At 40.8% G+C, this 13,986-nt stretch overlaps 1 protein-coding gene across 1 annotated transcript in view; it reads left to right on the top strand.

Moving 5' to 3' along the window:
• The first annotated feature begins 3,439 nt into the window (after positions 1-3,439).
• The window catches only part of SCFD2 (sec1 family domain containing 2), a 287,290-nt gene continuing 276,743 nt past the window's right edge, over positions 3,440-13,986 (top strand). The window contains exons 1-2 of the mRNA XM_081158799.1: positions 3,440-4,406; positions 6,910-7,078. Coding sequence (XP_081014925.1) covers positions 3,569-4,406; positions 6,910-7,078 — 1,007 coding nt within the window. The 5' untranslated portion in view covers positions 3,440-3,568. The remainder of the gene's footprint in view (positions 4,407-6,909; positions 7,079-13,986) is intronic.

Raw genomic sequence — 13,986 nt, 5'->3', positions numbered from 1 at the left:
AAGTACTCAGATGTGTTTTGAATGAATATGTCATTTAGGCCCAACTGTGCACTTTGGTGCCAACTTTAAATATGTTGCCTAAATCTCAATATTCCTCATCAGTAAATCATCAAGGTTCATCATCAGTAAATCAATATATTAAAATAAAATTTTACACCCACTTCTTGGGAGGATAACAAAACTAAAAGGAGGTTTTAAATGTCAAAACATTTGGTAAGTTAGTGGCAAGCAGGTGATGGGTTATGGTTTCGACCTTTTGTCATTTAAACAACCTGAATAACTGCACACGTGCAGAGGTTTTCTTCTCTCTAGATACTTCTGTGAGCAATTAAGCCCCAATTATCCATCTTCCTATATATTCTTACATATTTTAACACTAAATTTTATATTGCTAATTGTTTTTGGAAAATTCTATCATCTCCTATTACATCTACACTGTTATATAAACTGCACACTAAGAGTGAGAACAATTTTTTTTCTGTAGTTAGCAGATCCTGTCTTTCAGTGTCAATCACATGGAAAGTGCTTAGTAAATCCTTAAGTTGGTCTTGCATTGGAGGACCTAGAAATAAGGTAAAGGGAGATATGCTTGATTTTATGAGGAATGGGAAATAATAGCTGGCTATTTTTAGTGAAATATAAATCACATATAAATAAGGTAAATCTGATTATCTTAAGCATGTAATTGTAACAGGAATTAATTTGACTCTGCCATAACATCTGAGAGCAAGAAATGGAAGGAAGGAAATTCTGAAACATATTAGAACATGGATGAACCTTGAGGTTATTATGCTAAGTGAAATAAGCCAGTCACAGAAAGAAAAATGTTGTATGATTCCATTTATATGAGGTATATAGAGTAGTCACTTAATAGAACCACAAAATAGAACGATGGTTCCAGGGGTAGGAGAGGGGGAACTGGGAAACTGGTGTTTAATGGATAGACTGTATAGCATTTCACTTTCACAAGATGAAAAGTTCTGGAGATTGGTTGCACAGCAGTGTGAAAATGCTTAACACTACTGAATTGTACACTTAAAAATGGTTAAGGCCTGGCTGGGCGTTGCTCAGCAGTTGAGCATCAACCTAGGATCCAGGAGATCATAGTTCGATTCCTGGTCAGGGCACATTCCCGGGTTTTGGGCTTGATTCCCAGTTGGAGAACTGCAGGAGGCAACCAATCGATGACTCTCTCATCATTGATGTTTCAAGTCTCTCTCTCCCTCTCCCTTCCTCTTTCTGAAATCAATAAAGATATATTTTTAAAAAATGGTTAAGATGGTAGATTTTATGTTACATGTATTTTGTTACAATAAAAAAAAAAAAATCAGACAAATAAACAAAAGAATGTCCTAACTGAACTCAGTACACTTATTCCCTAAACTGCTTCTCTCTTGATTTTCCAAATCTCAGTGACTGCCACATAAGTGGGCATTAATCAGAAATTTTCCTTCTGCTTCACTCTCTTCGTCAATCCAGTCTCCAGACTTTTTGGCCCTGCCTCCTTAACCTCACCTTAGACACCACTCAGTGTCTATCACCTTTACTGATTCCTTATCTACTCTGGCCTGAGTGTTTGCTGTTATTGCTTCCTAGTTGTTCTCCCTGCTCAAAATCTTACTGTATTCAAATTGTTGTCCTTGTCTTTACTAGAATTTTTTCTAAACTCCAGATGTGAACAAATTATTTCCACTCCTAAAAACACTTTAATAGTTCCCCCTACTTAGAATAAAAAATAAGACACCCTGATCTAGTTCCTTCTTTTCTACTTCCTAGCTCCTATTTCTTCTTGAGTCTCTCTTTATACAATACACTCCAGCTATACTAAACTATTTTTAGTTCCAAAGAACATGTTGTATGGTTTCATGACTCGCCTTGTTCATGCTGCACTTTCTGCCTGGACTGCCAGGAATGCTCCTCCCCATCCTGTCCACCTGGTGAACACCAGGTTTTCTTTTAAGGCAACTCAAAACTCATTTTCTATACGAAACTCCTGACCACTTCCCTTTTTACTTGACCCAGTCAGAATTTATTTCCTCCCCCTTTCTAATTCATACACATTAAAAAAAGGTCATCACTTCTGTAACATTTTATTGAACTTGCTTGCTTTATATGTATGGGTTCTTTTAATTCAGGTTCTTTTGAAGGCAAAGCTGTGGCTTATTTCTTTTTATATCCCCAATGACCAACGCTGACTGGAATATTGTACAAGTCGATTGAAAGTTGGTTAACTATATCATTTATTATATGGATATGAATTGAACATTATTCAGCAAATATTTGTTGAACACCTGTTATGTTCTAGTGTTGGAGATATCGGGCTTCTAGTGTACAATCTAGTAGAACAGGTATGTTAAAGACTACAGGTAGGGTAAAACTCACCCCATGATATGGCAAGTACTTAGCAGAGGTATCAACTGAATGCTTTGTGTTGGGAGGCTGCGGGGGAGGATAGGGTAGTGATAGTAGTGGTGGTGGCTTAGGAACATCCTTACATGGAAGGTATCATTATAATGATTATTTTTGTTAGGAGTTTGCCGGTTGTAAATTCTTTGTGGATAAGGGAATGTATTTTACTAACTGCTGTATCCTTGGAATCTAATACAGTGATTATGGTTCATGAGTGCTTAATAAATACTAATTGAATGAATTGAACCCATGAAACAGTCTGGGCTCAATCTGTTGACTTCATTGTGTAGGTGTATGTTCCAGGCTGGGAGTAGCTGGAGAGAAACTGAGAAATCCCGAAGGATTTTGGTGCCATTTTAAGGAGTCTGGCTGTATTTTGTAAGCATCTGAGCCAGGAGAGGCTTTTAAGCAGGAAAATCATAGGACCAATTTAGCTTATTATAAAGAAAACTGAATTCAGGGAGAAGAGCTGGAAAGCTGGGAAATGATGGGGGAACTCACTGCAGTTGTCCAGGTGAGGGACGATGGTGAGTTATGGCAGTGACAGCAAGGATGAGGAGAAGGGGCTGGAGTCTAAGATTTTTGAAGCAGACTACGATTTATCGACAATGAGCTGGGGGAGGAAAAATGGAGAAAGTGAAAACGAGACCGGTAGGTTGGTCATGAGGCCTGTGTGCAACAACGTATGTGACATCCATAAACTACAAAACATCACAGGTGGTGGTTTTATCTTAGGCTTCTCTGAGTTTAAATGAAGAAAGTGAGCGTACTTTTAAGGAGATGTGTTCATATCTAAGGACGTATCAAACTTGGGATTGTCGCGGGCAGGGAAAGGTAACCTGCGCAGACAGGGAGGTGAAACGAAGGTAGCTCGGCGATGCCCAGGCGGCCCCTCATCGCCCACCACGTGCCAGGAACCCCGAGCCACGAAGCCCCGCCCACCCGTTCCCAGCCCGCTGCGTTCTTCCGTGCTTCCTGGAGCCCACGGCCAGCCAATCACGCTCCGTCAACGTCATCAACGTGCGCAGCCACTGGACAAATAGGACGCGGCACCGCGTGTACTGTGTTGTCAAAGTCTGAGAGAAGCCCAAGTCCCGGAAGCGGTGAGTTCTGAGGAAAGTTCTTGCGCTTGAGCGCCCGAGCCTGCGAACCCCCAACTATGAGCGCCCCGGGAATACAGTCCTTTACCCAGCAGGGCTGGGACCAGGTGCTGGCCAAACTGAAACGCGCTGTGGTGTACCTGGACGCCGCCTGCGCCGAGAGCCTGCACTGGGGCTGCGGGTCCGCCGCGCTCCTGGAGGCGGTGGGGGGTCCTGAGTGTCACCTGCGGGAGTTCGAGCCCACAGCAGCTGGTGGCGGAGCTAAACAGCCCAAGGCGGTGTTTGTGCTGAGCTGCCTGCTGAAAGGCCGAACCGTGGAGACTCTACGGAACATCATCTGCCGCAGTCACTTCCAGTATTGCGTGGTGGTCACGGCCGTGAGCCACGCCGTCCACCTCACGGCTAATCAGGTGCCGGCGGCGGCAGCGGCGGAGCTGGAGGGGCAGCAGCCGGTGTTTGAGCAACTGGAGGAGAAGCTGTGTGAGTGGATGGGCAACATGAACTACACCGCCCAGGTGCTGCACATCCCGTTGTTGCTAGCTCCTGCTGCTCCCCACCTCGCCTTGACTCCAGCCTTTGCTTCCCTTTTTCCACTGCTACCTCAGGATGTGCATGTTCTTAATAGTGCCCGACCAGACAAGAGGAGGCTGGGGAGCCTGGGTGAGGTGGATGCCTCTGCCCTGCCCCCTGAGCTGCTACTGCAGATCAGGTGCTTGGTGTCAGGCCTCAGTTCTCTGTGTGAACATTTAGGAGTACGGGAGGAGTGTTTTGCTGTAGGTTCCTTCAGTCGGATCATAGCTGCAGATCTGGCCAATTATGCCCCTGCGAAGAACAGGAGGAAGACTTCTGCAAGCAGGGCCTCAGTGGTCTTTGTGGACAGAACTTTGGATCTCACAGGTAAATGGGATTGCTGTGCAGGTCTTTATAACCACTCTCCAAGGTTCTGGGACTTTCATTGACTCAGCATATATTTTATTTACCTCTTACTGTATGCCAGGTTGAGGATACAAAGATGAACTAGATGGACACACTCTCTGATCTCACAGAATTTATAGCCTAGAGGGAGATACAGACACGCAAATTAGCAGTTGCAATCAGTTTGTTAAATGCTGTGATGGTTAGATACATCTTCAGTGTGCACTGCCTGGTTAAACGACAACTGTATCTAGCCCAAGAGATTGGAAAAAATGTAAATGTAGAGGAGAACTGCTATCTGGGAACCTTTTAGAAATGTGCAGATGCCAGTATTCACAACAGTTTTTCGGAAGAGGGCTCTAATTTGTTGGAGAGGTGTTAACAGATGGCCTTGTGGAAAGAAACTGTACAACAAAACATGAAATTATCATAGAGAGTTTGTTGACTTTTTTTTTTTTAAGTGAGTATTAATAACATATGTCCAGTCAGGCCAGAGTGGCTCAGTTGTTTGAGTGTCATCCTGTGCACTGAAAGGTTGCTGGTTCAATTCCCAGTCAAGGCACATACCTGGGTTTCTGGTTTGATCCCCGGTCGGGGCACATACAGAAGGCAACCAATCAATGTTTCTCTCTCTTTCCCTTCCTTTATCTATATATGCCCTTGGGTGAGAATTAAAAAAATAATGCATCTCCATTCCAGGCTTAGTTTAAAGATATATTTCACTTAGAGACTTTTGACCCACCTCTGGATCTCAGGGCCACTTATAGTCACTAGACATTCATTCAGCAAGTATTTAATAGTCTGAGAAATGGGGAGACAACCATAAAACATAGACAACATAAATAAGATCTGGTTCTTTACAGGTGTAATCAATGAATATTCTGCTGATGCAAGAACTCTTTTTTAACACCAAAAGTCACCTTAAAAGCACTCATGCTGGCTGTGTCATTTTTTATTTATTTTATTTTTTTTAGAAAGAGTGGAAGGGAGGGAGGGAAAGGGAAAGAGAGAGAAACATCAAAGAGAGACACATTGATTGGTTGCTTCCCGCACACACCCTGACCTGGGCCTGCTTTGGATTGATTGGGGATAGAACCTGCAACCCAGGTACATGCCCTTGACCAGGAATCAAACCCAGGACCCTTCGATGTGTGAGCCGATGTTCTAACCACTGAGCAACACCGGCCAGGGCCTGGCTGTGTCTCAAGTCACTTTTCTGAGCCTGATTATTTTTTTAAATAAAGGATATAGTTTTGGGGGTTATCTGCCTCCTCTAATTTGAATTTTTGCTTGGTAATTTACAAGTTGTGTAATCTTGAGCAAGCTACTTAAACTGAATCTTCTACTTTGTAAATGAGCATATTAATATCTACCTATTAGAGTTGTAAGAAGTAAGTGGATAACAAATGTACAGTATTGAGCTTAATACCTGGTACATCATAAGCTCTCAATAAATTAGCTATTAGCTATGTTAGCTATTGTGATAAAGATGATGATGGTCATGATGATGATTTCTTGAATACCTGGTTGGGTCTTTTCTATCTAGTTTTTCTATCCAAATAATATGACATGGCAAAAAACAATAAAAAGGTAGAGAAAGAGATAGGCATTAGGAAGCAAAATGTTAATTGATTTGAAGGGGGTGGGGTCTAAACTAGTAAATGTTACAAGTCCCACCCATTGTTGGGACGAGGTCTTTCAAGCAATAATGGTTTTTGGAAAGATAACTTAGTTTCATGGGAAATGTATTAAATGGTGTCATTGGTCTTGAATTTCAATTTGATTTAATTGATTCATTTGTTATTAAAAGAGTTAATACATTAAAGCACCTACAGCAGTCCCTGGTACACAGAAAGCACCCTATAAATACTACTGTCATTGCAAACTGTTACCATTCATTCATTTATTATTTCCTTTATCTAGCAAATATATAGTGAGAACCTATTAGCTGCCAAGTTGCCTGCCAGATATGGTGAGTATAGGGTAAACTAGATACACAGTTGCCATTATGAAGGTAGGGATCTAGCAGAGGGGAAATCTGCTATTCTTTGTCAGGTCTGTAAGCCCTTCCGGTCTTATGATCATCAGTAAAATTTGGCTCCAAAATTTCAGAGTAGTATCATCCTATGACACCATTTACCTGGTGGACTATCTGCTGATAATTTATTTATCCATTCAATATTTATTGATTCCTACCATATCAATAGGCACTGTACTAGGTGCTGGGAATATAGTAGTAACCAGAGAAGACACAGTATCTACCCTCATGGAGCATTAAGTCCAACACACACAGCACAGGTCTACTAGGTAATTGTGAGTTTGATTAGTGTTACAGAGGGCAAAATGCTAGGCTTGTGTTATTGATTTTGTAGCAGAAACTAAAAACGTTTGTTATTCTTGGTAGAAGGGCCATTCATTATAAAACATTAATCCAACTTCTTTTCCTCCCATTTTGTGATTTCATATTTTCTGCCTGCTTAAACAGGAGCGGTTGGACATCATGGAGACAACTTGGTAGAGAAGATCATTTCAGTGCTTCCCCAGCTTCCTGGCCACACCAATGATGTGATGGTTAACATGGTAGAGCTCACTGCACTGCAGAGTGAAGAAGAGAATCAGAATATGGTTGCACCGGGCTGCCTCGCACAATCCAAGTAGGATGTGTAGATTTTTTTCCCTCTCATCCCTCTCCCTTTTCCATGTTCTTTCTCTCCTAGAGTGTTCTGTAGAAACAAAAACAATGAAGAGTTGATCTGGTTGAAAAATTCATAGTGGATAGCATTTAGGAAAAAACCACATGTTTTTCTTAACTAGATAACCATATCCAGTAAACAACAATAAGCCAGCAGGTATGGAATTTTATAGAGGTGTGACTTAGATGTAATATAAACTTGTTCCTAGAATCAATTAAGTGAGTCAATTTATGCATCTCCATTTCACAGACAGCTTCACATGGAATTGAGTCTAGACTTTTTCCGTTTCTCTTTGTCAGTTGACTTTTCCAAATGATTAAAAAACTGCCAACTTAGCTATGAAACAGTGCCATCTGTATATATGTAAATAATATGCTCTGGGCATTAGTGAGAAGTTTTTATTTCTGTGTATATTTTTTCAAATGCTTAGAGAAATTAGAGAAGGTGGTATACTTTATGTTATGCAGAGTTTCAAAAATAAAAGAACATTTCTCCAGAAACATGACAATGAAAAGATACCATAGCTACCTTCTCAAATTTGTCCATCGACAATTCTGTGAGAAAAAAATGTATCAGAAGGGGAAAAAGTGTTTGAGTATCTGTTCTCCTTATCTTCATGTTTTTAGTTTTTATACAAAACAAGACCTTTCAGCACCATAGATTCAAATATCAACCTTAACAGATACATTTGGAATTTCCTATTATATTTGGAATTAATTTTCAGCTCCCTAAGTTTTTAACTTTTTTGTAGATCATTAATTGGATGCTCATGTGTATGAGCCACTGTGGGAAGAAAATGGAAAATTCTGTAACCTACCTTTTTGTAAGCTTATACAACAGTAAAATCATGGGCCATGCGCTCACCTCAGCAGCACATATACTAAAGCATAGGCCTAAGGGCTTGCAGCTTTACAAACCCAGACGTAATTGTGATTGGAAATACATTTAGCAAGGGCCATTCAAAAGTTAATTATTAAGGACTTACTGTGAGCTTTACTCTGGACTAAGTACTATGAAGAACATAAAAGAATATGAAATATAATTTTTGACCTCAAGGAACACTTTTCTTGTACTTATGATATACACATAGGTGTAATTAAAAACAATGTGAATTAAGACTGATATATCTGCCCTAGTCGGTTTGGCTCAGTGGTTAGAGCATCGACCTGAGGACTGAAGGGTCCCAGGTTCGAATATGACCAAGAGCACGTACCTTGGTTGCAGGCTTCATCCCTGGCCCCGGTCGAGTGTGTGCTGGAGGCAGCCAATCAATATGTCTCTCTCACACAATGTTTCTCTCTGTCTCTCTTCCTTCCACTCTCTCTGAAAAACAACAGAAAAAATATCCTCAGGTGAGGATAAAAAAAAAAAAAGGCTAATATATCTACTACAGATTATGTAATTTCTACAAATAAAGTATCGGGTTAATGTGGTCTTTGTAGATCAGTGTAGGCCTTGTGGAAGTGGTGGTGCTTGAATTAGTGTCTTGAAGGATTTAAAGAAGGAGAGAGGGCTAGTGTGGGCATAGGTATGGAAACAAGTCCATCAGGGGTTGTGAGGAAGAACGATAACCTCGCCCGGCCGGGCATGGCTAAGCAGTTGAGCTTCGACCTAGGATCCAGGCGATCAGGGTTCAATTCCCAGTCAGGGCACATGCCCGGGTTGCGGGCTCAATCCCCTGTCGGGGGCGTGCGGGAGGCTGTTGATCAATGACTCTCTCATCATTGATGTTTCTGTCTCTCTCTCTCCCTCCCTCTCCTTTCCTCTCTCTGAAATCAATAAAGATATATTAAAAAAAAAAAAAAAGAATGATAACCTCACTGGACCACCATTGCCATCAGCGATACTAACATTTTTTAGGACTTACTATGTGCCAACCATATTTCCAAGCATTTTAAATTTGGGAAGTCATTTAAGTTTTACAGTAACCCAATGAGGTAGGTATTGTTATTCCCCCATTTTACAGGTAAGGAAACTGAGGCAGAGAGAGTAAGCAACATAGCTAGCAGGAGGTGAAGCTAGAATTTGAGTACCAAATGTTTGACTTCCAAGCCACTGTTTTAACTTCTATGCAGAGGCCAGAGGAGAGTTGGCTTTTGAATAGATATAAAGAGACAATGAGAGACAAATATAAGGTTACTTCACAATTTAATTTGGTGAGGCCTATTTGTTCAACATATTGTTTACACACACAAACAACACAAATCAATTTTGGCTAATTTCAGCAAAAAGGGATTTATTAAAGGAAATTGGATACCTAAAGAAATCAAAGGAAGAACTTAATCAGATTTTGGAAAGGACAACCAGGTACAGGGGTGTAGGTGGCAAAAACTTGGGAAAAACCTGTTCAAGGCCTTGACACCAGAGAGACTGAATTTTAACTGTTTTCTCTCTGAGTCATTCTCCTTAAGATTGAGGTTCCAGGGGAAAAGACCTGACTTTGGACCTTGTGCCCACCTTTTGCCCAGTAGGTGTTGGGACCAATTCATCCTGACTGAGAACTGTGCCAAGATCATATGACATGGAGAGGGGTAGTTCTTCAAAGGAAAACTGAAACATTTGAACAAAGAAGGGGAAGAGATGCTGGGCAGGCAAAACCAGTAGATGCCCCTTAAAAATAATAGCACATACTTGTAGAGGACTTATTGTATAACAGGCATTGTTCTGACCACTTTATATATGGTAATGTATTTAATTCTCACATCTGCATGAGGTAGGTTTTATTATTATCCTCTTTTATAGGTGAGGAAGGAGATTAAATGACATGCCTAAGGTGACACACACAGAAGTGGTAGGAGCCTATATTTGAACCCAGGCAGTCTGGCTCTGAAGTCAGTGCTTATCATTACCCTATGCCACTTCCACAGAAGCCTAACATAATTACAAAAAGAACACATGACCTCTGTAGAGAAGTTTGCAAAAAAGAGAGAAGAGTGGAATCCATCACTAATGAGCAAGAGAAGCAAGTGAATTCTGAGAAGTGTAGTAGGACAGATGTAAGAATCAAAGATACTGCTTAGTTCTAGAAGTAACGTTTGGATTATAGCCTATTAAATAACCCTGACTCCTCAGCACTCCAAGCTTAGCCCCAGGCTTAAGCTGAAGGAGTCTTTGAATCCCATTTCCCTTGCCAATGATGGGTTTAGAAATGGGGAGGTGATAAGAGAGAGTCTTCTTAGGGCTTCTTGGTCAGGTTTCTTTGCTTCTGAAGAGACTCAAGAAAAAGACACACTCTCCCTCCCCCTTATTCTCCTCCCTCAACTGCCAGGACTCTGATGTAAGTCCTGAAGCTGGTTGGCCATCTTGTTCACATCCAGAAGTTGAAGCTAACACTTGGAAGGTAGAGTGGCCAAGGGAGCCACAGAGAAGAGCAGCAGTGTAGATACTGTGTCTGGATCACCTATGGTGTAGCATAGTTACTTATTGTTTAAGCCAAATTGAGTTGCTGTTTTCTGTTGTAACCAAAGGCATCCTAACTGACACATTTTCTGTACCTCATTGTTTCATCTATAAAATGAAGGTATTCACCTAGATGACTTCTAAGGCTCTTGGATTTAAAATAAAAATTCTTCCTAACTGCTCCCCATCTGTGATTCAGCTCTGCCTCTGAGCACTTACAACTAAATTCATTCATATACAATTTCCCCTCCAGCGCTTTGCTTTCAGTGGGTGCCTTTTCCTCTCAGACTGTGAGTGAGTGTTGTCATAGAATATGGGCTTCGAGTGCCACCCAAGTATGAAAGTGTGGACATAAATGTCAAAGGTGGTGATGGGTTCTAGGAGGATCCGATTAAAGAAGAAAGCTTTAATGAGAGTAGGTTTGGTGAAATAGTGAGACCAGAAGTCAGGTTATAGAAAATTAAGAGATGGGTGGTGAAAAAATTATAAGCAAATAAAGGTCTAAAGCAGAGAGCAAACTGATGGTTGTCAGAGGGGAGGGGGTTGGGGGGGGGTGAAAACAGTGAAGGGGAATATAGTCCAATAATATGGTGATAACTTTGTATGGTGAACAGATGGTGACTGCGTTTAGTGTGGTGATCACATCATAAGGTATATAAATGTTGAACCACTGTTGTACACCTGAAACTAATATAATATTGTGTGCCAGCTACTCAAATAAATGAAAAATAATAAGTTTGCTTAGAAAAAAAAAGCAATAACTCGGAGAATGGTAGTTTTTACAGTTTTTATTTTTTACAATTGATTGGAAGGCTGAGGCAATTGCACTGCTTAATTGCTCTGCAAAAGAGAAACTGAAATAAATTCAGCTTTCCTAGCATATAATGTACTTTTATCAAAATAACAACCACTACTACTGTCTCCAACACCACCCCTAGAAACTTCTCAGTGAAATGAGTGTGAAGATAAAAAAGTTAGTACTAAAATGCAAAACAGATGGGTGCTTGGCAATAAATAATGTTCCTGCAATGGAATAATCTTTAAAAAGATTTCAAGTCTCTATGATATCAGCCTTGATAATCAAAATGTATTCTTGCCCTGGCCCACAGAGCTCAGCTGTATGGAGCATTGTCCCATACATCAAAAGGTGGTGGGTTCGGTTCCTAATCGACATTTCTCTCTCTCCCTTTTCCTCCCTTCCTCTCTCTAAGATCAATAAAAAAAAATTATTCCTAGTGTAATGTTATAAAAGACTGTTTGTAATTATAGCCATTGAAGTCACTGCCAATGCAAATGAGAAACTGGTAACTTAAATGCGTTGCCACGTGGCTTTCCAGTTTCGTCCATTGGTCGCAGGATTATGTAGAATATTTTATTCAGGAAGGAGGCAGCATCTTTTCTGTTCTTGTGCTTTCCCTTCTGTTGAGGTGGGTTTCATTATCTGCCCATCTGCATCCTCCCTAACCTGTCATTCTTTCCGTTCCTTAGGCACCCTTAGCCTGATGGCCTAAGCCAGCACCTGAGGTGCTGCTGGTTCTCCTCTGACCAGGGCCCACTTCTCCCCCGTAGCCTACAAAACCGTGTTTCAGGGGGCTTTCAGGTTCCTCTCTGACCTCTTCTCTTAGCCTCTCTTTCTTATTGGCTCCGTTCGAACCATACTAGACTTCTGTCTTTTCCCCTAATAGGGCATTCACTGTCCTGCCACAGGGCTTTTGCTCTTGATGTTCCTTCCACCTAGATCATTCCTCCCGCAGATACAGACCTGCCCATATTTCCTTCTTAGTCCTTTCCTGCCCATCTTAGCACTTCGTACTTCCATTCCCTACTTTATTGTTTTTCTTCTTAGCACTTACCACTTTCTAATGTCCTTATTTTGTGTATTTGTCTCTCTCTCTCCTAGGAAGTGATGGACAGAATTCCCTGCTAGAGAGTTCCATGAGAGGAATGATTTTTTTTTTATTCACTGCCATATCCTCAGTGCCTAGGACAGTACTTGGCACTCAAGAGATATTTGTTAAAGGAGTGCATGGTGATGGATGCTGCTAGGGCAGGATCCATGAGTGGAGTGAGGTTGCTGTTGGTACAGGCTGCGGGCATCTCCTCTTCCCCACTTGGACCTTCCTGCAAAAATTGACTTTTTCTTTTTCTTTTCAAATAAAAATTGCAAATTGAGTAGAAGAAAGGTCTACCTCTTCTCAGCATACAGCTTACTATATTTAACTTTTTTGAGGCAGTCTAAAGATCATCTGGTCTCAGTTACAGGTTTAGAAAACAGAATTAATGAGTAATTTGTGGAGAGTAATAAAGCAAGGTCTTTTCTGAAAACGAGGGGATAAGTGTCCACTAAGGAATAGTTAAGTAATTCAAGATGCCAGAGACATTTAAGTTATATTTCTTAGTAAAGAATTATGTTTAATAATCGTTTTCAAAAAAATTAAAATTCATATTAAGAAAAGAAGGTTTGAAGGTAGGAATTCTTATTCTATAATTACTCATGTATTGCAACTCTGTTATGGTGCTAGTTAAGGAAAGTGCAAGCAACCCCCAGAATCTTTTTCACATTGAAAAATTTAAAATGGTTTGTGGTCTGTTTTGTAAGAAGACTGAACTCTGGGTCATTGTGGCTTTGGGATCCATAATTTAAATGGAAACTATGGCTCCGTTAAACAAAGCCAAGAACCCTCTGAAGTTAGCTAAATGGAAAAGAAGAAATGGAAAGACTCATTACACTTGAGTGACAAGTTCCTAATTAGGTTGATTTTCATTGCCAAGTAGAAGTCAACAAGTCCAAAAATTCAACTCCCAGCAAGTTAACCAATCACAACCTTTATTAGGGTGCGTCTGAATTGTGTGTTATGTACACTAGAATATGCTGGCCAGCGCCCCGGGATTGTCCCACGGCCGTGACTGCAGCTCCTCTCCTCTAACACCTGCTGCTAGTCTTGCCTGAGGGCCCTTTTCCTCTCCTTCCTTTTTCTTCATTTTATGATGCCTTCTAATAACAGCGTCACATTGGGATGATGACGGGGGTGGGGCAGCTAGGATCACGAAGTGGGGGTGGGTGTCCTTCTAGCAGAGCTGGGAGGAAGATAGAGTAAAAAAACTGAGAACAAGGCGATGGTTTTAGCATTAAAAGAAGGCATTTGGGGGCCCAAGGCAGGGGAGGTCTGAAATCCTGGAAGTCCATTTGGCTAAAATGTTGTGGGTGGAAATATGAAAGTAAACCCTTCGAGCATGTAAACGTGTTGTAATTTATCCAAAATATATATTAATTGACTATTCTGTGCCAGGCACTTGATGAAGACAAGATCTTTGCTCTCATGGAACTTACTCTAATGGAGACAGACAACAAACAGATAAACATGTTAATATAGTATGTCAGCTGGGGATAAGTGCTCTGAGGCAAATAAAAAGATAAGGGAATCTCCAAAATTAATAAAGATATATTTAAAAAATTAAAAAAAGAAAAA

Source organism: Miniopterus schreibersii (genome assembly GCF_964146895.1).
Source record: "Miniopterus schreibersii genome assembly, chromosome: 1".
NCBI lineage: Eukaryota > Metazoa > Chordata > Mammalia > Chiroptera > Miniopteridae > Miniopterus > Miniopterus schreibersii.
Note: the sequence above shows the minus strand (reverse complement) of the source record. Positions and strands in the feature narration are given on the sequence as shown.